General features: G+C 36.6%; 1 protein-coding gene across 1 annotated transcript; it reads left to right on the top strand.

Annotated features, from left to right (window-relative positions):
• Positions 1-1,471: 1,471 nt before the first annotated feature.
• Positions 1,472-15,328, top strand: LOC141771139 (cdc42 effector protein 3). The gene is made up of 2 exons (XM_074641081.1): positions 1,472-1,615; positions 13,012-15,328. The coding sequence occupies exon 2, from the start codon at positions 13,476-13,478 to the stop codon at positions 14,373-14,375; it is 900 nt and encodes a 299-aa protein (XP_074497182.1). The 5' UTR covers positions 1,472-1,615; positions 13,012-13,475; the 3' UTR covers positions 14,376-15,328.
• The last annotated feature ends 619 nt before the right edge of the window (positions 15,329-15,947 follow it).

Below are 15,947 nucleotides of genomic sequence, written 5' to 3'. Positions count from 1 at the left end.
GCGAGACGTCAACAGTCAGACAGCTCTCTAATCGGTTGGATGAGGTGGACAGGTGGTCAGGAAACCATGACTTATCAGTTCCACTTGCAAAGCAGAGGAAAAAATGTGTCATATAGGAGCAGAGCAGCGGCAGCGTTGGACATAAACACATTGTCAGGAACCTTAATATAAACAGTTTAAATCTGGAGTAAGTAAATCACTGCCCCGCCTCTGCCTTGGCTGCATCCTGATATTATTTCTCTCCCTTTCACCTTTGACCTTTCTTGGCTTCACATCTGTTGATCAAAGAGGTGCTTGATCAATAACTTATTGTGTTATACCTCCTATAACATTCTTTATCAGAGCACTTCTGATGGGTTCATTAGCACACACTGATTTAAAGAACCTGATTAATGGGTTATTTATCCTGAGCTCTGATGTGTTAAACCAGTGAGTGTTGCCCAGAGTAATACCGGAACTAAGAATTCCTTTCTTTCAAAATAAAACATGTCTTGTTGATATTTGGAAAGTCACACATGGGCTGTTTTTTCCATTTAAAGCTTCAGTACGCAGTATATTTTTGGCATCATTTGGCAAAAATTCCATAATAACCTTTCAGCATATTATAATTATTATTTCCAATAATAAATATATACATATGTTTGCTTAAAGCAGCATATTAGTCCACTCCAATGTTGATAATGATTCATATTGATTAATCTCCCTTTAAGGTACATTTTGATAAAAAATGTGCGATTCATTTGTGATTAACTATGGACAATCATGCGATTAATCGCGATTAAATATTTTGATTGATTGACAGCCTTGATGTATATATATACTTCCACCAATGAAATAACTTGGGCAATAATTAATTAATTTAAGTAATTAAAAAATATATATACTGTATATATTATATATATATATATTTTTTTATATTTTATATATATATATATATATAAATATATATATATAAAATATATATTTAAAAATATATATATATAAATGTATATATGTATAAATATATATATATAATATATATATATGTATGTATGTATGTATGTATGTATGTACAGTATTTATGTATAAACATATATACATATACTGTTTATATATATATATATATGTTATCCCGCTTCCACCAAGTAAATAACTTAAAAAAATGTTCATGGCAATAATTAATTAATTTAAGTAATACATTTTTTTTTAATATATATATATATATATAAATATATATTTAAAATATAGATATTTAAAATATATATATATAAATATATAATTTATAAACTATTTTTTTATATATTATATATTTTTATAATAATTTATATTTTTTTTATAATAAATAGATCCTGTCGCCCCCGGATTGAGAAATCATAAACTGTCAAAGATGAATATCTTAATTTGAAATTCCTAACCGGATGTTGTTTGTGCTCATTCAAGGCGGTTTGACGTCACAGATCCCCGGTTTAACTTTCTCCGTGCAGAGCTCCTTTAATACATCCAGAGTCCAGAGTCAGTAAGAGGTTTAAAGCTGCTCTGAGGACGAGCAGCTCCGGTCTGTGTCGGTGGATTTATACCAATAAACTCCTGTGATTTTATTCCCTCAAGAAACCCGGAGAGACGTCTCAACCTGGAGGTAAATATCTGCTCATTCTGGGGCTTTTCTGAGGTGTTTCATGTGTTTTTAGAAGGTTTCAGTGGTCTGTCTGTGGCTGCTGTCTGCTCTATACTATACAGTACTATACTCTACCAGGCTGCTCTACCTGCTGAATAGACCTGCTGGTTTCTATTATTTGAATAACAAAAAGAAGAAAAACTGACTGGTTTAACGTTTCATTTGTTAACATAATAGCCTCGTTTTCACTGAGCCTGACACTCCCTTTGGTTTGTTTATCATGTGGAAAGAAAAAAAACTAATTATGCACATTTTACTTCACTAATTAGACTTAAAATCTAAAGTTTCATCAGATATTTTCTGTTCAAGTAACATTAACGTTTTATTTTATTTTATTTGTAGCCTTTATTGTCTTAAGGTCATAATAATAATAATAATTGTATTTATATAGAACTTCAAAAACAAGTTACAAAGTGCTTTACAAAGACAATAAATAAATAAATAAATAAAAATAGGGTTGACACAGTAAAAATGACAAGCAAGGTATGAACAGGTAGAATAATAACAGAAGAATAACCGATTAAAGCCTTTCTGGGAAAAGTACGTTTTTAAAAGAGATTAGCCTATATTTGTTTCAGCCATCACTGGAGATGATGAAATTACTTTACACAAATAAATTATATTTTGGTAACTTAAAATAAATAAATAAATAATTTAAAAAATATGTTGACATTATTATAGCATTTTCAAAAACTTTTATTCTTTAATAAATAAATAAATAAAAATAGGGTTGATACAGTAAAAATGACAAGCAAGGTATGAAGTACTAAAACACAGTAACAATAAATAGAATAATAGCAGAAGAATAACCGATTAAGAGAAAGCAATTCTGGAAAAAGTAAGTTTTTAAAAGAGATTAGCCTAAATTTGTTTCAGCCCTGATTACAATCTAAAGTTTCATCAAATATTTATGTTGAAGTAACATTAACGTGATGTTTTTTTTATTTAAAAAAAAAAATTTTTCATAGCATGTATTGCCTATGAGAAGGTAATAATAATAATTATAAAAGAACTTTATTTATATAGCATTTTTCAAAAACAAGTTACAAAGTGCTTTACAGAGACAATAAAATATTTAAAGAAAGAAATAAAAAAAGGATACCAAAACACAGTAACAACAAGTAGAATAATAGCAGAAGAATAACATATTAACAGAGAAAGAAACTTTGGAAAAAAGTGCATTTTTAAAAGAGATTAGCCTAAATTTCAGCCATCACTGGAGATGATGAAATTACTTTAACTTTACACAAATAAATGATATTTTGGTAACTTAAAAAAAACAAAATGTTGACATTATTCTTTTAAACTGTCTAATGTGAATTAAATATTTTTGACAAGTTTGACAAGCAATAATTAATTGAGAAAAAGAGGAAAATTAAATTAAAAATGAAAAATTATATAAATGATGTTATATAAATTATATTATATTTATTATATAAATTAAAATTAAAATGCACATTAAAATCAAGTCAATTTAAAGAACTTTTTTTTCAGTGTTTCAGCCTATAATGGATATCTCACCCAATCAAGGTTATGATTATCTAATTTCTAAGCAGATTATGTGTTACAGAAGCAGTCAAAAAGGAAATCAGTGATGGAGGGTGGAGGGGATATTACACAATATTAAAACGCACCCAGTGACTCAGACTACCTGCAGTGCTCCAGGAATAAACTCCTCGGTGCTGCCAGAGACAGGAGGAGACAGGAGGTCACAGCAGTGGGCCGGCAGCCAGAGTCCTGCTGCTATCTGACACAGTAAATGCTCCATAGCTGCACACTTTTATTGTATTTTAGAACAGCTACACCTCCTATAGCCAAGCAACATGTTGAACAGAGGATCAATATTGAGCATTTCATCCCAGCGTTGGTGTATATTAGCCTGATTGGAGATAGCTGAGCTGTATCTGTGACTGGATTAGACGAGAAAGAGGCAGATTTGTTCCACTTGTACCAATCAGTGAACCGGTGAGAGTCCTCATGAGGACAGGGATGATCTCAGAGGCTGCTGTTACGTAACGGAGGGAAGCAGAGGGAGTTAACTGGAGTTTATTCTTGAACTCAACATCTTGTATCTCTAATCTTCAGCAGTGGAAGACTTTTAGTTTTGTTTTTGATTAATGTTCTCTAACAGTGATGCTATCCAAAACTTGTTCACATGTTAGTAAATCACATTATTGCAACACCCTGTGAATCACATCTTCAGATGACTCAGTAGCCTCACCATGCAGAGTTTTATATAAATATGAACATAGTTTTACTGATAGTTAACAGTGTTAAGATTCATTACCTCACAGTCACAAGTAAAGCTGCAGCAATTAATCAATTAGTCGTCAACTATTAAATTAATCACCATCTATTTTGATAATCGATTGTTTTGAGTAATTTTTTAAAAAAAAAGTCAAAATTTGACGTAGCCTATTTTTTTTTACACTTCTATAGTCTTAGTTATGTGAAAGAACGACACAAAAGAAAGATATTAGACACGTATTAAACATATGTGCAGATTCTAAGAGTTATAGATTTGTTGGATTAGAAGGTAACTAACTATTATACTGTAGATTTAAAGGTTAAATATTATTTGTTGCACTATGAAGACATATCATGATGATTTAAATGAATGAATCTGAAAACTTTTCACGGACCCCCGGCAGAGTGTGATGGACCCCTCGGGTGCCCCCGGACCTCACTTTGAGAATCACTGCTTTAAAGGTGCTAAATTTGAAATTCAGAGCATTTACTTTTAAGTCTCTGCACAGCTCTCAACATGGTGACGGCTGAGCCAGCGACTCGCAGCTAAAGCTGCAATGATTAATCGATTAATCGATAAGTTGTCAACTATTAACCGCCAACTATTTAGATATTCGGTTAGACAATTTTTTTTTCACATTCTTTGATTCCAGCTTCTTAAATGTGATATTTTCTGGTTTCTTTACTCCTCTATGACAGTAAACTGAATATCGTTGAGTTGTGGACAAAACAAGACATTAGAGGACGTCATCTTGGGAGTTTTGGGAAACACTGATCGACATTTTTCACCATTTTCTGACATTTTATAAACCAAACAACTAATCGATTAATCGACAAAATTATCAGATTAATCACCAGTGAAAATAATCGTTAGTTTGCAGCTTTATAGATACAAGATATAATATAGTGAAACCTCACTGTGGAAAACAGCTAGACTGATGTCTTGCTTTTTTTTATCAACAGTCCAAAGATATTCAGTTGAAAATGACACAAAACAAAGAGAATCTGAGACATTTGAAGCTGTTAACTGATTTTATTTTCAATACTTTTGCTTGAAAAATGAATGAAACGATTAATCATCATCAAAATAGTTGATTATTTTTCTATCAATCAAAATGGGACTCACTTTCACTTTCCCACTCCTCCTAAATCACACAGCTCATAAAAACTATTTTGATAATAGATTAATCGGTCAGAGTAAATATAAAAAAATAAAAGTCCATCAGCTTCTTAAATGTGAATATTTTCTGCTTTCTTTCCTCCTCTATGACAGTAAACTAAATATCTTGGACAAAACAAGACATTTGAGGACGTCGTCTTTGGTCATTTTTCACCATTTTCTGACATTTAACAGACCAAACAACTAATCGATTAATTGAGAAAATGATCGACAGATTAATTGACAATGAAAATAATCGTTGCAGCCCTCATGTTGGCCCAGTCGCACAGCAGTTAGTGAAATAGTCACGAAATGTAATCTATTGATTTGTGTACATTGACACGGATTTCAAATATTTTCTGTGACGGTCAGCACAAAATCAGTTCGTATGTCATCACAGATGTTTGTTTTGTGTTCGTGTGTCCCGTCTGAAACCACAAGTCAAAGTAGATTTATTTGTCACGTAACTTCCGTATTTAAGTTAAAGGACCTCTGGAGTTATCTTAACCTAAATCGTGATCTTTTCCTAAACCTACTGTAACTTTAAAAAAAAGACTGGATCAGAAATTGACACGTGCGTCACGTGTTGCTGCGCATTCGTAGGAAAATGCACGAAAAATACGTTGTTGTAATCGTTCAAGGTGTTTTTGTCATGAGGAATCGCCTCGCTTCCCAGCATTGGACGCTTGATGAGCTGCCACGAGACACAAGGCCCCTGATTGGATGAACGTTCTCCCTTTGTGGGCTGCTGCTCTCAGCTTTCAAACCGGAACCAACATGGCGGCTTGTTTAGAAACTTTCTTCTCTTATATTATGAGAATAATTCAACGAAATGTGTTTCTGAAAACACTTGAGGCGAGAAATAAGCCATGCAGTCGATGAATCTGTCTTTATTCTGGATCGACAGTCGCATCAGACGCCCGTGATTTGCATAAAGTAGCCTAGACTTTAACTTTATGCAAATGAGGAGCAGGCGACGTGATGATTCGTTTCTCAAATCACGCCGCCACGCTATCAGAATGCATCGCACAGCTGCTTACATAGACAATGAATGGGAAGCGTGGAAAGGACGGAGGCTGTGGACACGTACCGTTAGTCGTGCTGAGCGTCACAAAGAAAAAGGGAAATTTGTGTCTATGTACATGAATTAAATAGATTACATTTCGTGACTATTTCATACTATTTTTGCCTTTATACACACAAGATGTAATGCAGTGAAACGTCACTACACAGATCAGAAATCAGCTTTAATTTTGATGCTAAAAACAAACGGATTAGCAGACAAGCAAAAGGCTTTTTGTCAACAATCTCCTGCTGTGCAGCAATTACACACGAGGCAAAGACTGTGGAGGATAACAGCAATGAGAGGAGCGTCGTATGTGTTTGTCCTAGAAGATGAAAGGCTGTTCACTGGTTCTCTGTCCTGCTGTAGAGGACACATGTACTGACTGTCTGTATGTTGAGGCAGCAAATGGAGCCTGAGAGCAGAAACAGATGTCAGATCAGCCTCCTCAGTGGCTGATTGCATCATCAGCAGCAACGTCAACAGAAAGAAATGGTGAAAGAAACACCAACTAACTGTGTTTCATTTTGTTGACGTGTTAGAGTCAAAGGTTTTTACAGAGGGATATCTCTTTGTTTCACTCCAAAATCAGAAAATACTGTCAACATCCATTAAAAAAAAATCAATTTTCAACATGTTTTTAGGAATAAAATGTTGTATAAATCAGGCTATCAATGATATATGAACAAACTCTTTTTAAAAAACCTTCAGAATATAGACAGGAATGAAACTGGAAAGTTTGGTGGATGTAAGAGCTGCTGAAGTGGAGATTTCTGGCTCAGAGTCTGAGAAACAAACTGAGAAAACGGTCTTTAAAGAGCTTAAAATTAACTACATTTTACAGGTGAATAGAGAAAAAAAAGAACTACTAGATATCACCATGAAACTTCCCCGTTTGATTACTGACATTAAGACAATTAATTTTTGTATTACACGTTTTCTGAAATTTTTCATTTAAATATGCAAATGAGGCATTATCTCATGTTAATTTATGGTGAATTTAGGAGAAATCTACAGACTCAAATAGACAAAGTAGTAAAATAAATAAATAAAATGAGTATTTTGGAGGTTTTCTTTCCACTAGACTGAAAGACGACATGTTATGGAGGCAAAATAGCCAAAAATTTCAAAATTGACCTGCCTGTAGTGTCTCCCCTTAAACTAAAGAAGCAATATGTTTTTATCCTCTCTTCTTTAAAGGGCAGGTTGATGGCTCAGACTTGGTTTTAGGGTTTAGGTTAATGTTGAGGGTGGGGCTAAAGGGAATATAGTACAGATTAACATGAGTGTGTTTGGGATCGACAGACAGATTAGACCTTAATGTCTGAACTGGAGGACAAACAAACATGCTGGGAATCTTCTCTTGGGGCTGTATGAACACAAATGGTGTGTTGTGGGATGACTGCAGCTGTAAATACATGGAGAGCATCAGTAGTTAAACTGAAGTTTTTACTATTGTGTCACAAGACACCATAAATTCATAATACCCACACTGCTATGTATGCATTTTGACATACTACATAGGCTAACTTTAGTTTAGACATTCATTGTCTACAGCAGAATTTATACTGTCAAAAACATGTCCTGAAGAAATCAGCATAAATACAAATGAAATACTGCATTTTGCTACTTTCTTCTAGGCTTTTGAGGCAAAGTAAGCAGATTTAAACACATTAAAATGAAACAAGCGTTCCAATTGTTCATCATAGTTTGTATTAAGGCTGCAACTAACAATCATTTTCATTATTATTTAATCTCCTGGTTATTTTTTCAATTGGTTGATTACATTAAAGAGCTTTGAGTGGTGAAGACTAGAAAAGCGCTATATAAATGCAAGTCCATTTACCATTTACCATTTGATTAATGACTTTGTCTATGAAACTTCCCAGAGCTATAAAGGTGACGTCTTCAAATGCCTTTTTTTAAAAATTAAAAGTCCCAAAATAATCAGTTTAAAATGATACAAAACAAAAAAAAGCTGCAAATCTGAGACATTTTAGAAGCTGATACTTCTGATATTAATTATTTTTTCACTATTTTTGCTTTAAAAAGTGACTGAAACGATTAATCAGTCATCGAAATAGTTGATTATATTTATTAGTCAATCAAAATGTGACTCACTTTCCACTTCCCACTTGAATCACACAGCTCATACAATCTGTTTTCCTTTGGAATATTTTTTTATCTGCCGACATGAATGATCTTTGGCTTCTCAATAAGCGAGATTTAACATCTGAACTTTTATTTAATACTGTTTACATACTGTATGTGTCCTTAATAAGTTCATAGTAGTAGGAAGAAGAAGAGGGATGAAGGTATGTGGTTTGACGCCCGACAGACTTCAACAGATTTATGGCTCAGTTTGGCTCATTTGGATGAAGTGTTCCTTTAAAGGAGCAGCTGAAGTGCAGCTCGTCCACATCCCATCATCCCTCTGAGTCAGACACATTAAATCCACCTCAGGGACACATCTTCAAAATACAACAGAAACTGTCACTTCACCAGTTCACCAGTTCAGCAGCCGCCTCGCTCCACCCGTCTGAACCGGTTCTGACCGGTCCAGTTCTTCACTGGTGTTATTTTTATATGCGTATTTGAATCGTTGTGGTCACTCTTATTGTTGTCTGGTTGTTTTACAGTGCACGTCCTCCCTTCATTAGTTTGAGGCTGTTGTTTGATTCACTTGTTCCACTTCTTTGCTTTGATTTGTGCTGCATGAATATTGATTTTCTTTGTGTTAAAATGAGTCTCAGAGGCTAAAATTAGACTCTCATCTCTAAAATATCTGTGGTTCAGATGAAGAGGCTCTCTGTGTTCTTCCTCTGTTGTGGTTGATGGATGTTTTTGGATTGTGGTGTCGGAGAGAGAGACGAGTGGAAGGACACAGTATGAATACAAATGTTCACATTTAAAAAGTTAAAGGACTAATAACCTGCCCTCAGATACAGTTTTTATTCCAGAGATGCAACTTCATTTGGATCAGTATCCACGTCGATCCTTTACATAAACCCAACCATCTCTAATCTTCACCAAAACCTAAACATGTTCTACTTATTACCTGAACTTAACCATGTAAAGGTTAATACCCAAACACGCACTTTTCAATCTTACGCCCAGTAGGGGAAAGTCACATTTCCCACATTTCAAGTACTTGTACTACTACTACATTTATCTGACTGTAATAGTTACTGGTTACTTTGCAGATTTAGATTTTGCATCTAAATGATATGATCAGTTCTCGTACTGCCCCCTTTTAGTCGATTATAATCGTTTTGGTCTTAGTCGGCTAAGATTTCTGTCGTCAATTAGTAATTATTTATGCTTTTTATGCCTCTGTGTGTCGGTCCGTCCTTCCGTCCGTCCGTCCATCTGTACATACGTCCGGTTCATTCTTGTGAACGTGATATCTCAGAGACACTTGGAGCGAATCTCTTCAAATTTGGCACAAACTTTCCACTTGGTGGTCAAAGGTCAAAGGTCACTGTGACCTCACAAAACACGTTTTTGGCAACAACTCAAGAATTCATATGCTAATTATGATAATTTCACACACACATGTCAAAAGGCCCTGACTAACACCAAGCCAACAGTCAGCCGTTGGACAGTTTGGGTGAGCGTCTGTCAGTCTAGTTTTTATGGTGTATCTCGCACCGTCGGCTCTAGTCTGCCCGTGTTGAAGGTTTTTCGGTGTTGCGTTTTCGACGGAGCTCGTCGGTGAGAGAAATCACTCTGATTGGCTGTTCAGCTTCAGTGAATCAGTGCACGAGAATTTAACTTTTAGATGGTTTCTTTAAAGTAATTCATTGAGTACTTTCATGCAGTCATTGCTGCTGTGGAAAAACAACAAGATGATTATAGTTTTTCTTTTTATGGAACAGTTTTGTTTTTGTCCGTGCAAATTAGACTAATACTCAATTAGTCCCGCGTCCAACAAAAGGCTTTGCAGCATGAACAACTGGTCTGTTATTCCAGCTTGTGTGTCCTGGAGTCACTTTTTAGCCACATTTGAAAGATAACCTGATGGCTGGCGGTGAACGCGTGTGTCTCCAGGGCGGCTGACGTCATTCAGGGGATGAACTTGTGTTGAGCTCTGTATGCTGCCGAGGAAAAAGACTCCACCTTAAACATGAAATATATCTCTGAGTCGCTGACAGTTTGTGTTGTGTTTGCTTTCCAAAGAGCTTCCAGGGAAGTATATCAACTATCAAATATCAACATCAACTGGTGAGAGTTTGTCCCAGTAAACAATCACTTTACTGGAACAGGTTTTCAGATCATCTCATATGTCTGTGATCATTTTCAAATCTTACTGATCTCAGACTCCATTCTCTTGTTCTTTAGAAAATATAGTAATTCAATTAAATTGTCTTTTTCTGTACTACCAGTGGCAGAAAGTACCTACTTGAGTATTCCCATTTTCTATGCTACTTTATACTTTTTTTTTTGATAACTTAATACTTTTATCTTTTTGACAAATATATGATACCTCCTGGTGAGGCTGTGCATATATTATTTATTTATATATCTCATATATTTCTTTCTCAAAGCCCAAGATGACGTCCTCGAATGTCTTGTTTTGTCCACAACTCAAAGATATTCAGTTTACTGTCACAGAGGAGTAAAGAAACCAGAAAATATTCACATTAAGAGGCTGGAATCAGAGAATTTAGACTTTTTAATTAAATAATTAATTTAAAAAGTATTAATTTAATTAATTAATTAATTAATCAATTTAATAAATAAATACATTTAATTAATAATTAAAAATATTCAAACTCATTTGAGTTTAATGTATACTGTATATATGTATCCAATTTAATTTCAATTCAGATTAATAAAACAAATATAATCAACAAATTATTTATGACTTAATATTATAGGATAAAATAAGATAAGATAAGATAAGGGGGAAACTCACAAGCTAGCAGCATATAAAGTAATTAAAAGTAGCTCCACCTTTACCAGCTGCAGCATGAAAGTGATGAACACGTTAATGCATCAATAATTATAATCCAGTATTATAGTAAATGGGCCATTCTGCATAACGAGTACTTTAACTGTCGTACTTTAAGAATGTTTTGATGCTGATACTTTTGTTCTTTTACAAAGTAAGAGTTTAAATGCAGGACTTTTACTTGTAACAGAGTATTTCTACACTGTGGTACTGCTAATTTTACTTAAGAAGGTAAAAGATCTGAGTACTTCCTCCACCGCTGTACTTTCACCACACAGGTTTATCGGTATCCCAGCAAATTGGGGAAACTCTCATGAGACGGTGAAGGTTAATCATTGATCTTGAATAGTTAAGGTCAGGGTAGGTCGTCAGGCAGCGAGTCTTGCGAGAGTTTTTGCAGATCTCAGATCAGATTTCGTAATTTACGAGGCGACCTACTAGACACGACTGGGTTTATCTGTGTGAAGTTTTCTCAGTAACCTGAATGTGAATCATTTCAGATGTGATGATGACGAGATGGAGAATATTTCGGCTGGCTGAGAAAGAGTTGTCGAAGTTGTTAACTTATTATTATTATTATTATTATTTTAGATAAAACAGACTCTCAGAGACAAACAGGACAGATCTCCTGTATGTCGTAGTTTTACGGTTTGAGGATCTACGCTGTTATTTACTCAGCAGTCCACACATTCCTCAGGCGGTCAGCAGATAAACTTCATTACACACTGATTTTTAAAGCTCTGTGTGTCTTATTTTAAACAATAGTGAGCATACATTCATCAAGGAAACTTTGATCTGCACACATTCAGACATGATTACAGCTACAAGATCTGAAAGTTATATAAGAATAAAACAACTGTATTCATTCACGTTTTTGTAGTCCAAGTTGCTTTATATGAACTTTATACTTGATTTATGAAGTTTATTATTAGGGATGCACCGATCGTGAAATTCAGGGCCGATACCGATGTTTAAAATAACCATTTGGCCGTTAGACGATGTTTTTTATTATTATTATTTATTCCCTTTTTTTTGTGCCACGGAAACAAAGACCTCTTCATCGTAAAGAAATAACTGAGCTGTTTCACACTGTCTTTGAATGAACACAAATTCAATCATACAAATGTATGAGAACAACCTTTAATAATATAACCTTCTTTCACATGAAAGTATTATTTTTTAAAAAATTTATATTAATCAACACAACATTTAGCCGGCGCAAAATTAATGCAACACAACAGATAAGCATCGGCCACCGCCAGCGGCACCCAACAAGGTTAAATATCGGCCGGTATCGATGTTCAGCCGATAAATCGGTGAATCCCTATTTATTATAAAGGTTTTCCTCAGACTACAGAAAGAAAGAAGTCAAGCTGTCTTTCTGTGAAGGCATCGCATTCTTCAAATAGCGTGACAAAACCTCTGAACTCTGAAGATAAAACAGTTCTTTATGTTTAAAGGGTTAAAAAGCAAAGGAATATTTGGGACTGTGATGGGATCAGCAGATCACAGAGGCCCTCGAGGCGAGACCTGACCCATAATTCACAGTGTTTGTCTCAGGAAAGACACTTTAAAGATGTTTCACTGATAACAGGCGAGTTGTTGCAGAAGCCAAAAAGCTTTTTAAAACCAACAATTTCCAGTTTCCACTAACTGAGCGGAGGGGTCCGTTGGGAATGCGTGACCAATTCTCTGCGCTGATTCATGGACTGACTCGCTGTAAGAGCTCAAGTCACACATTTTCACACAGTTTGGGGGCAGTCAGGCCGCCGTTAGCAAACACTCGGGAGTGTTTTCCATCATATGTCCTCATTCCTCCCGCTCTCCCCCGGCTCCTGCCTCCTCCCTTCCCCTTCTGCCCCATCCATCTCCCCTTTCCTCCCTCTCTCTTCATCTCTTTCTGACGTCTTCCTCTCTCTTGTTTCTCCTCACAGATCTGCAGCGTTTTGATGTCACATTCCTGAAGTTTCTGACGAACGACAGCCGACAGCGGGATCAAATCCTTCATCCCTTTTATCTGAGGAGGGATAAAGAAGTGAAGAGGAGCTGGTGTTTGCTGGGATATGGCTTTTCTGTGTTTGAGAGAAAGACACATGGAGCTGATCTGAGGTCAAGACCTTCCTCCTCCTCCTCCTCCTCTTCTACCCCCATCCCGGAGTCACATGACAGCGTGAGGCACAACCCCCGGGGTTGCTATCGCTACGCTGACCGACCTAAATATTTGTATACTCACTTGGAGAAGCAACACAGACTGAAGGGAGAGAGCTTCTTATCAAGTGAGTTTGCTTTGTGAGCTGTTCGAGCTTCATATCCTGAGAAACTGACTGCTACTCAAACACATCGAGGTGTTAAACGCTGAGAGAGTTTTCTCTGAATCGCCTCACCTGTCAGAAGCAAAATGCCGGCCAAGACGCCAATGTACTTAAAAACGACGACTCCCAAGAAGGGGAAGAGACTGCGTCTTCGTGACGTCCTCTCAGGGGACATGATCAGCCCCCCGCTGGGCGACGTGCGCCACAGCGCCCACGTGGGGCCCGAAGGGGAGGGCGACATGTTTGGAGACGTGGGCTTCCTGCAGGGTAAGATCGGCATGCTGCCGGCGCTGACTCGGATGCAGGACGGACGCTCGCACAGCGTGGAGAGACGGCTGGACGACGGACAGGACTCGCACAGCTACGCCTACAACGGGTACCACTACCAGCACTCCTCCAAGGGCCTGCTGAAGACCACCATCTCCATGCCCGTGTTCATCGCCCACGAACAGGCTCCGCCCAAACCGCCACGCCTCCACCTGGACGACCCCTCTCCTTCGTCTCTGCCCTCCCAGCAAAACCACTTCCACCACCATCAGCAGCCGTCGGACTCCGGCCACAAACAGGCCAACGGTCACACGGAGCACCACGGCCAGTTCTTTGAGAACGGCGTGGTGGGTCGCTTGGCGTCAGAGCCGTGCCGTGACATCTCGCTCTCCCCCGCCATCCGCAGGCTCGTCCCCTCCTCTGGCTCCTTCTCAGAGGTCTCCTCTGAGGACTCCATGTCGGAGACCTGCGGGCCCCTGGACGTCCGCCGGGGCCTCAGCCTGGACTCTGACGCCGGCCTGAGCAACGAGGACCTGAGGAGTGACCGCAGCGAGTCGCCCTGCACCGTCTACCATCCGGCCGGCCTCACCGTCTCATCCGGCGTGTCGCGGTCGGACTCTATGGCGGGGTTAGACCTGGATCTGGGCCCTTCTATCATGGAGGACGTCCTGAGCATCATGGACCGCTACAAGACTGAGGACAACCGCTGTGAGCTGTGAAGAAACTTTAATGTGATGTACAGATATTTTTTTATACATAAATCCTTAAAGACTTTTACTAAAGAAGGACAAAGGACGGAGGGATGGAGAGACGGAGGGAGGAGAAAATATCTTTCTCAAGAAGAGGTTAAAGGTCAATGAAAGTTTTAAGAAGCAGGTGGACATTGTTGTTACGTGTTGGGACGTCGCTGTCCAACCCGTTCTCTGTGACAACAGCCGAGGCAACAGGCTGGTCCTTAGGAGCCTTTATCAGATACAAACACTTAAACTCACCCTGTTATCACAAACACTTTGCTTTGGATGAAATACGAGCCACATTGTCTCTTAATCTGATTTATGCTGAGACTTTTCTGCTCGTTAATGGGTAACAAATCTTAGTCAGATATGAATGTGTGGAGACGGACTCGGGGGAGCAGCAGGACTCACTTTTCCACCGTGGAAACCACAGCTACTAATAAATAATGATGTTCGAATTACACATTATCAGTCCTGTTAAACTGAACTGCAAATAGTTTTATGCTGAAGGTCATATTAATTCATCTTGGCTGCCTGAAATGTTACAGAAGACTGAATATTAATATATTTACTGTACTGCTTCAATGCCAGATGAAATGTGAATAACTTCTGATTTTACTCTCCTGTAAAAGATGTAATAGTTACATATGAGAACAACAGCAACAACATTTCAGTATATTTTGTTCAGAGGTGAAACTGAAGAATCATATTCTTGTAGTTTAACTAATAAAATACTTTATAAGTGTAAGAAATGTGCAGCTTTCTAGATCATTTTCAAATATTGGTCTTTTTAAAAACACTCTTCTTCTTCTTCCTCCTCCATGTTGTCGGCCTCTCTAACATTCACTGTCTGCATGATCACAGCAGCCTATTATTCACATGTCATTTATGCTGTATATCACTGTAAATGTAAGAATAAAACGTTCCTATAAAGAAAACTGAGCATTCATGGACAATTATTCACACAAACATCTGTTCTTTTTAGTGTGTTAGTGTGGTTTTAAAATGTATGCATGGGTGCATGTGTGTATGAATAAATGTATAGTTTTTAGTTTATATGATTTACAATCATGTATACTTTTCCATTTTTTTATTAATGTAAATTCTGCTTTGATTCAGTTGTTAACTGTGAGCATGAATGCAACTGAACTCTTGAAGTAGGGAATCTAATAACATCATGTACATTAGTCGACATTAATACGGATTATCGGCATGATTATCTGTATTTTTTCCACCAAAGAATGTGGTTTTGTAAATAAACTAATAGACTAATAAAGGAATATCTTATCTTATCTCTCTTATCTTATTATTATTATTATTGTTATTATTATTATTATTATTATTATTATTAGTAGTAGTATTTATTATTATTTTTATAAAGTATTTCACTTTTATAGATAGATAGATAGATAAATAGATAGATAGATAAGATTAAATTTAAATAGACTTTTTTTTAATTTAAATTAGTTATTCTTTTTTTATTTAAATAGACATTATTTTTTATGGATGTAAAATGGATGTACTTTATTGATTTACCCAAATTGGTAAATCATTTGT

The sequence above is a fragment of the Sebastes fasciatus genome, chromosome 7 (genome assembly GCF_043250625.1).
Source record: "Sebastes fasciatus isolate fSebFas1 chromosome 7, fSebFas1.pri, whole genome shotgun sequence".
NCBI lineage: Eukaryota > Metazoa > Chordata > Actinopteri > Perciformes > Sebastidae > Sebastes > Sebastes fasciatus.
Note: the sequence above shows the minus strand (reverse complement) of the source record. Positions and strands in the feature narration are given on the sequence as shown.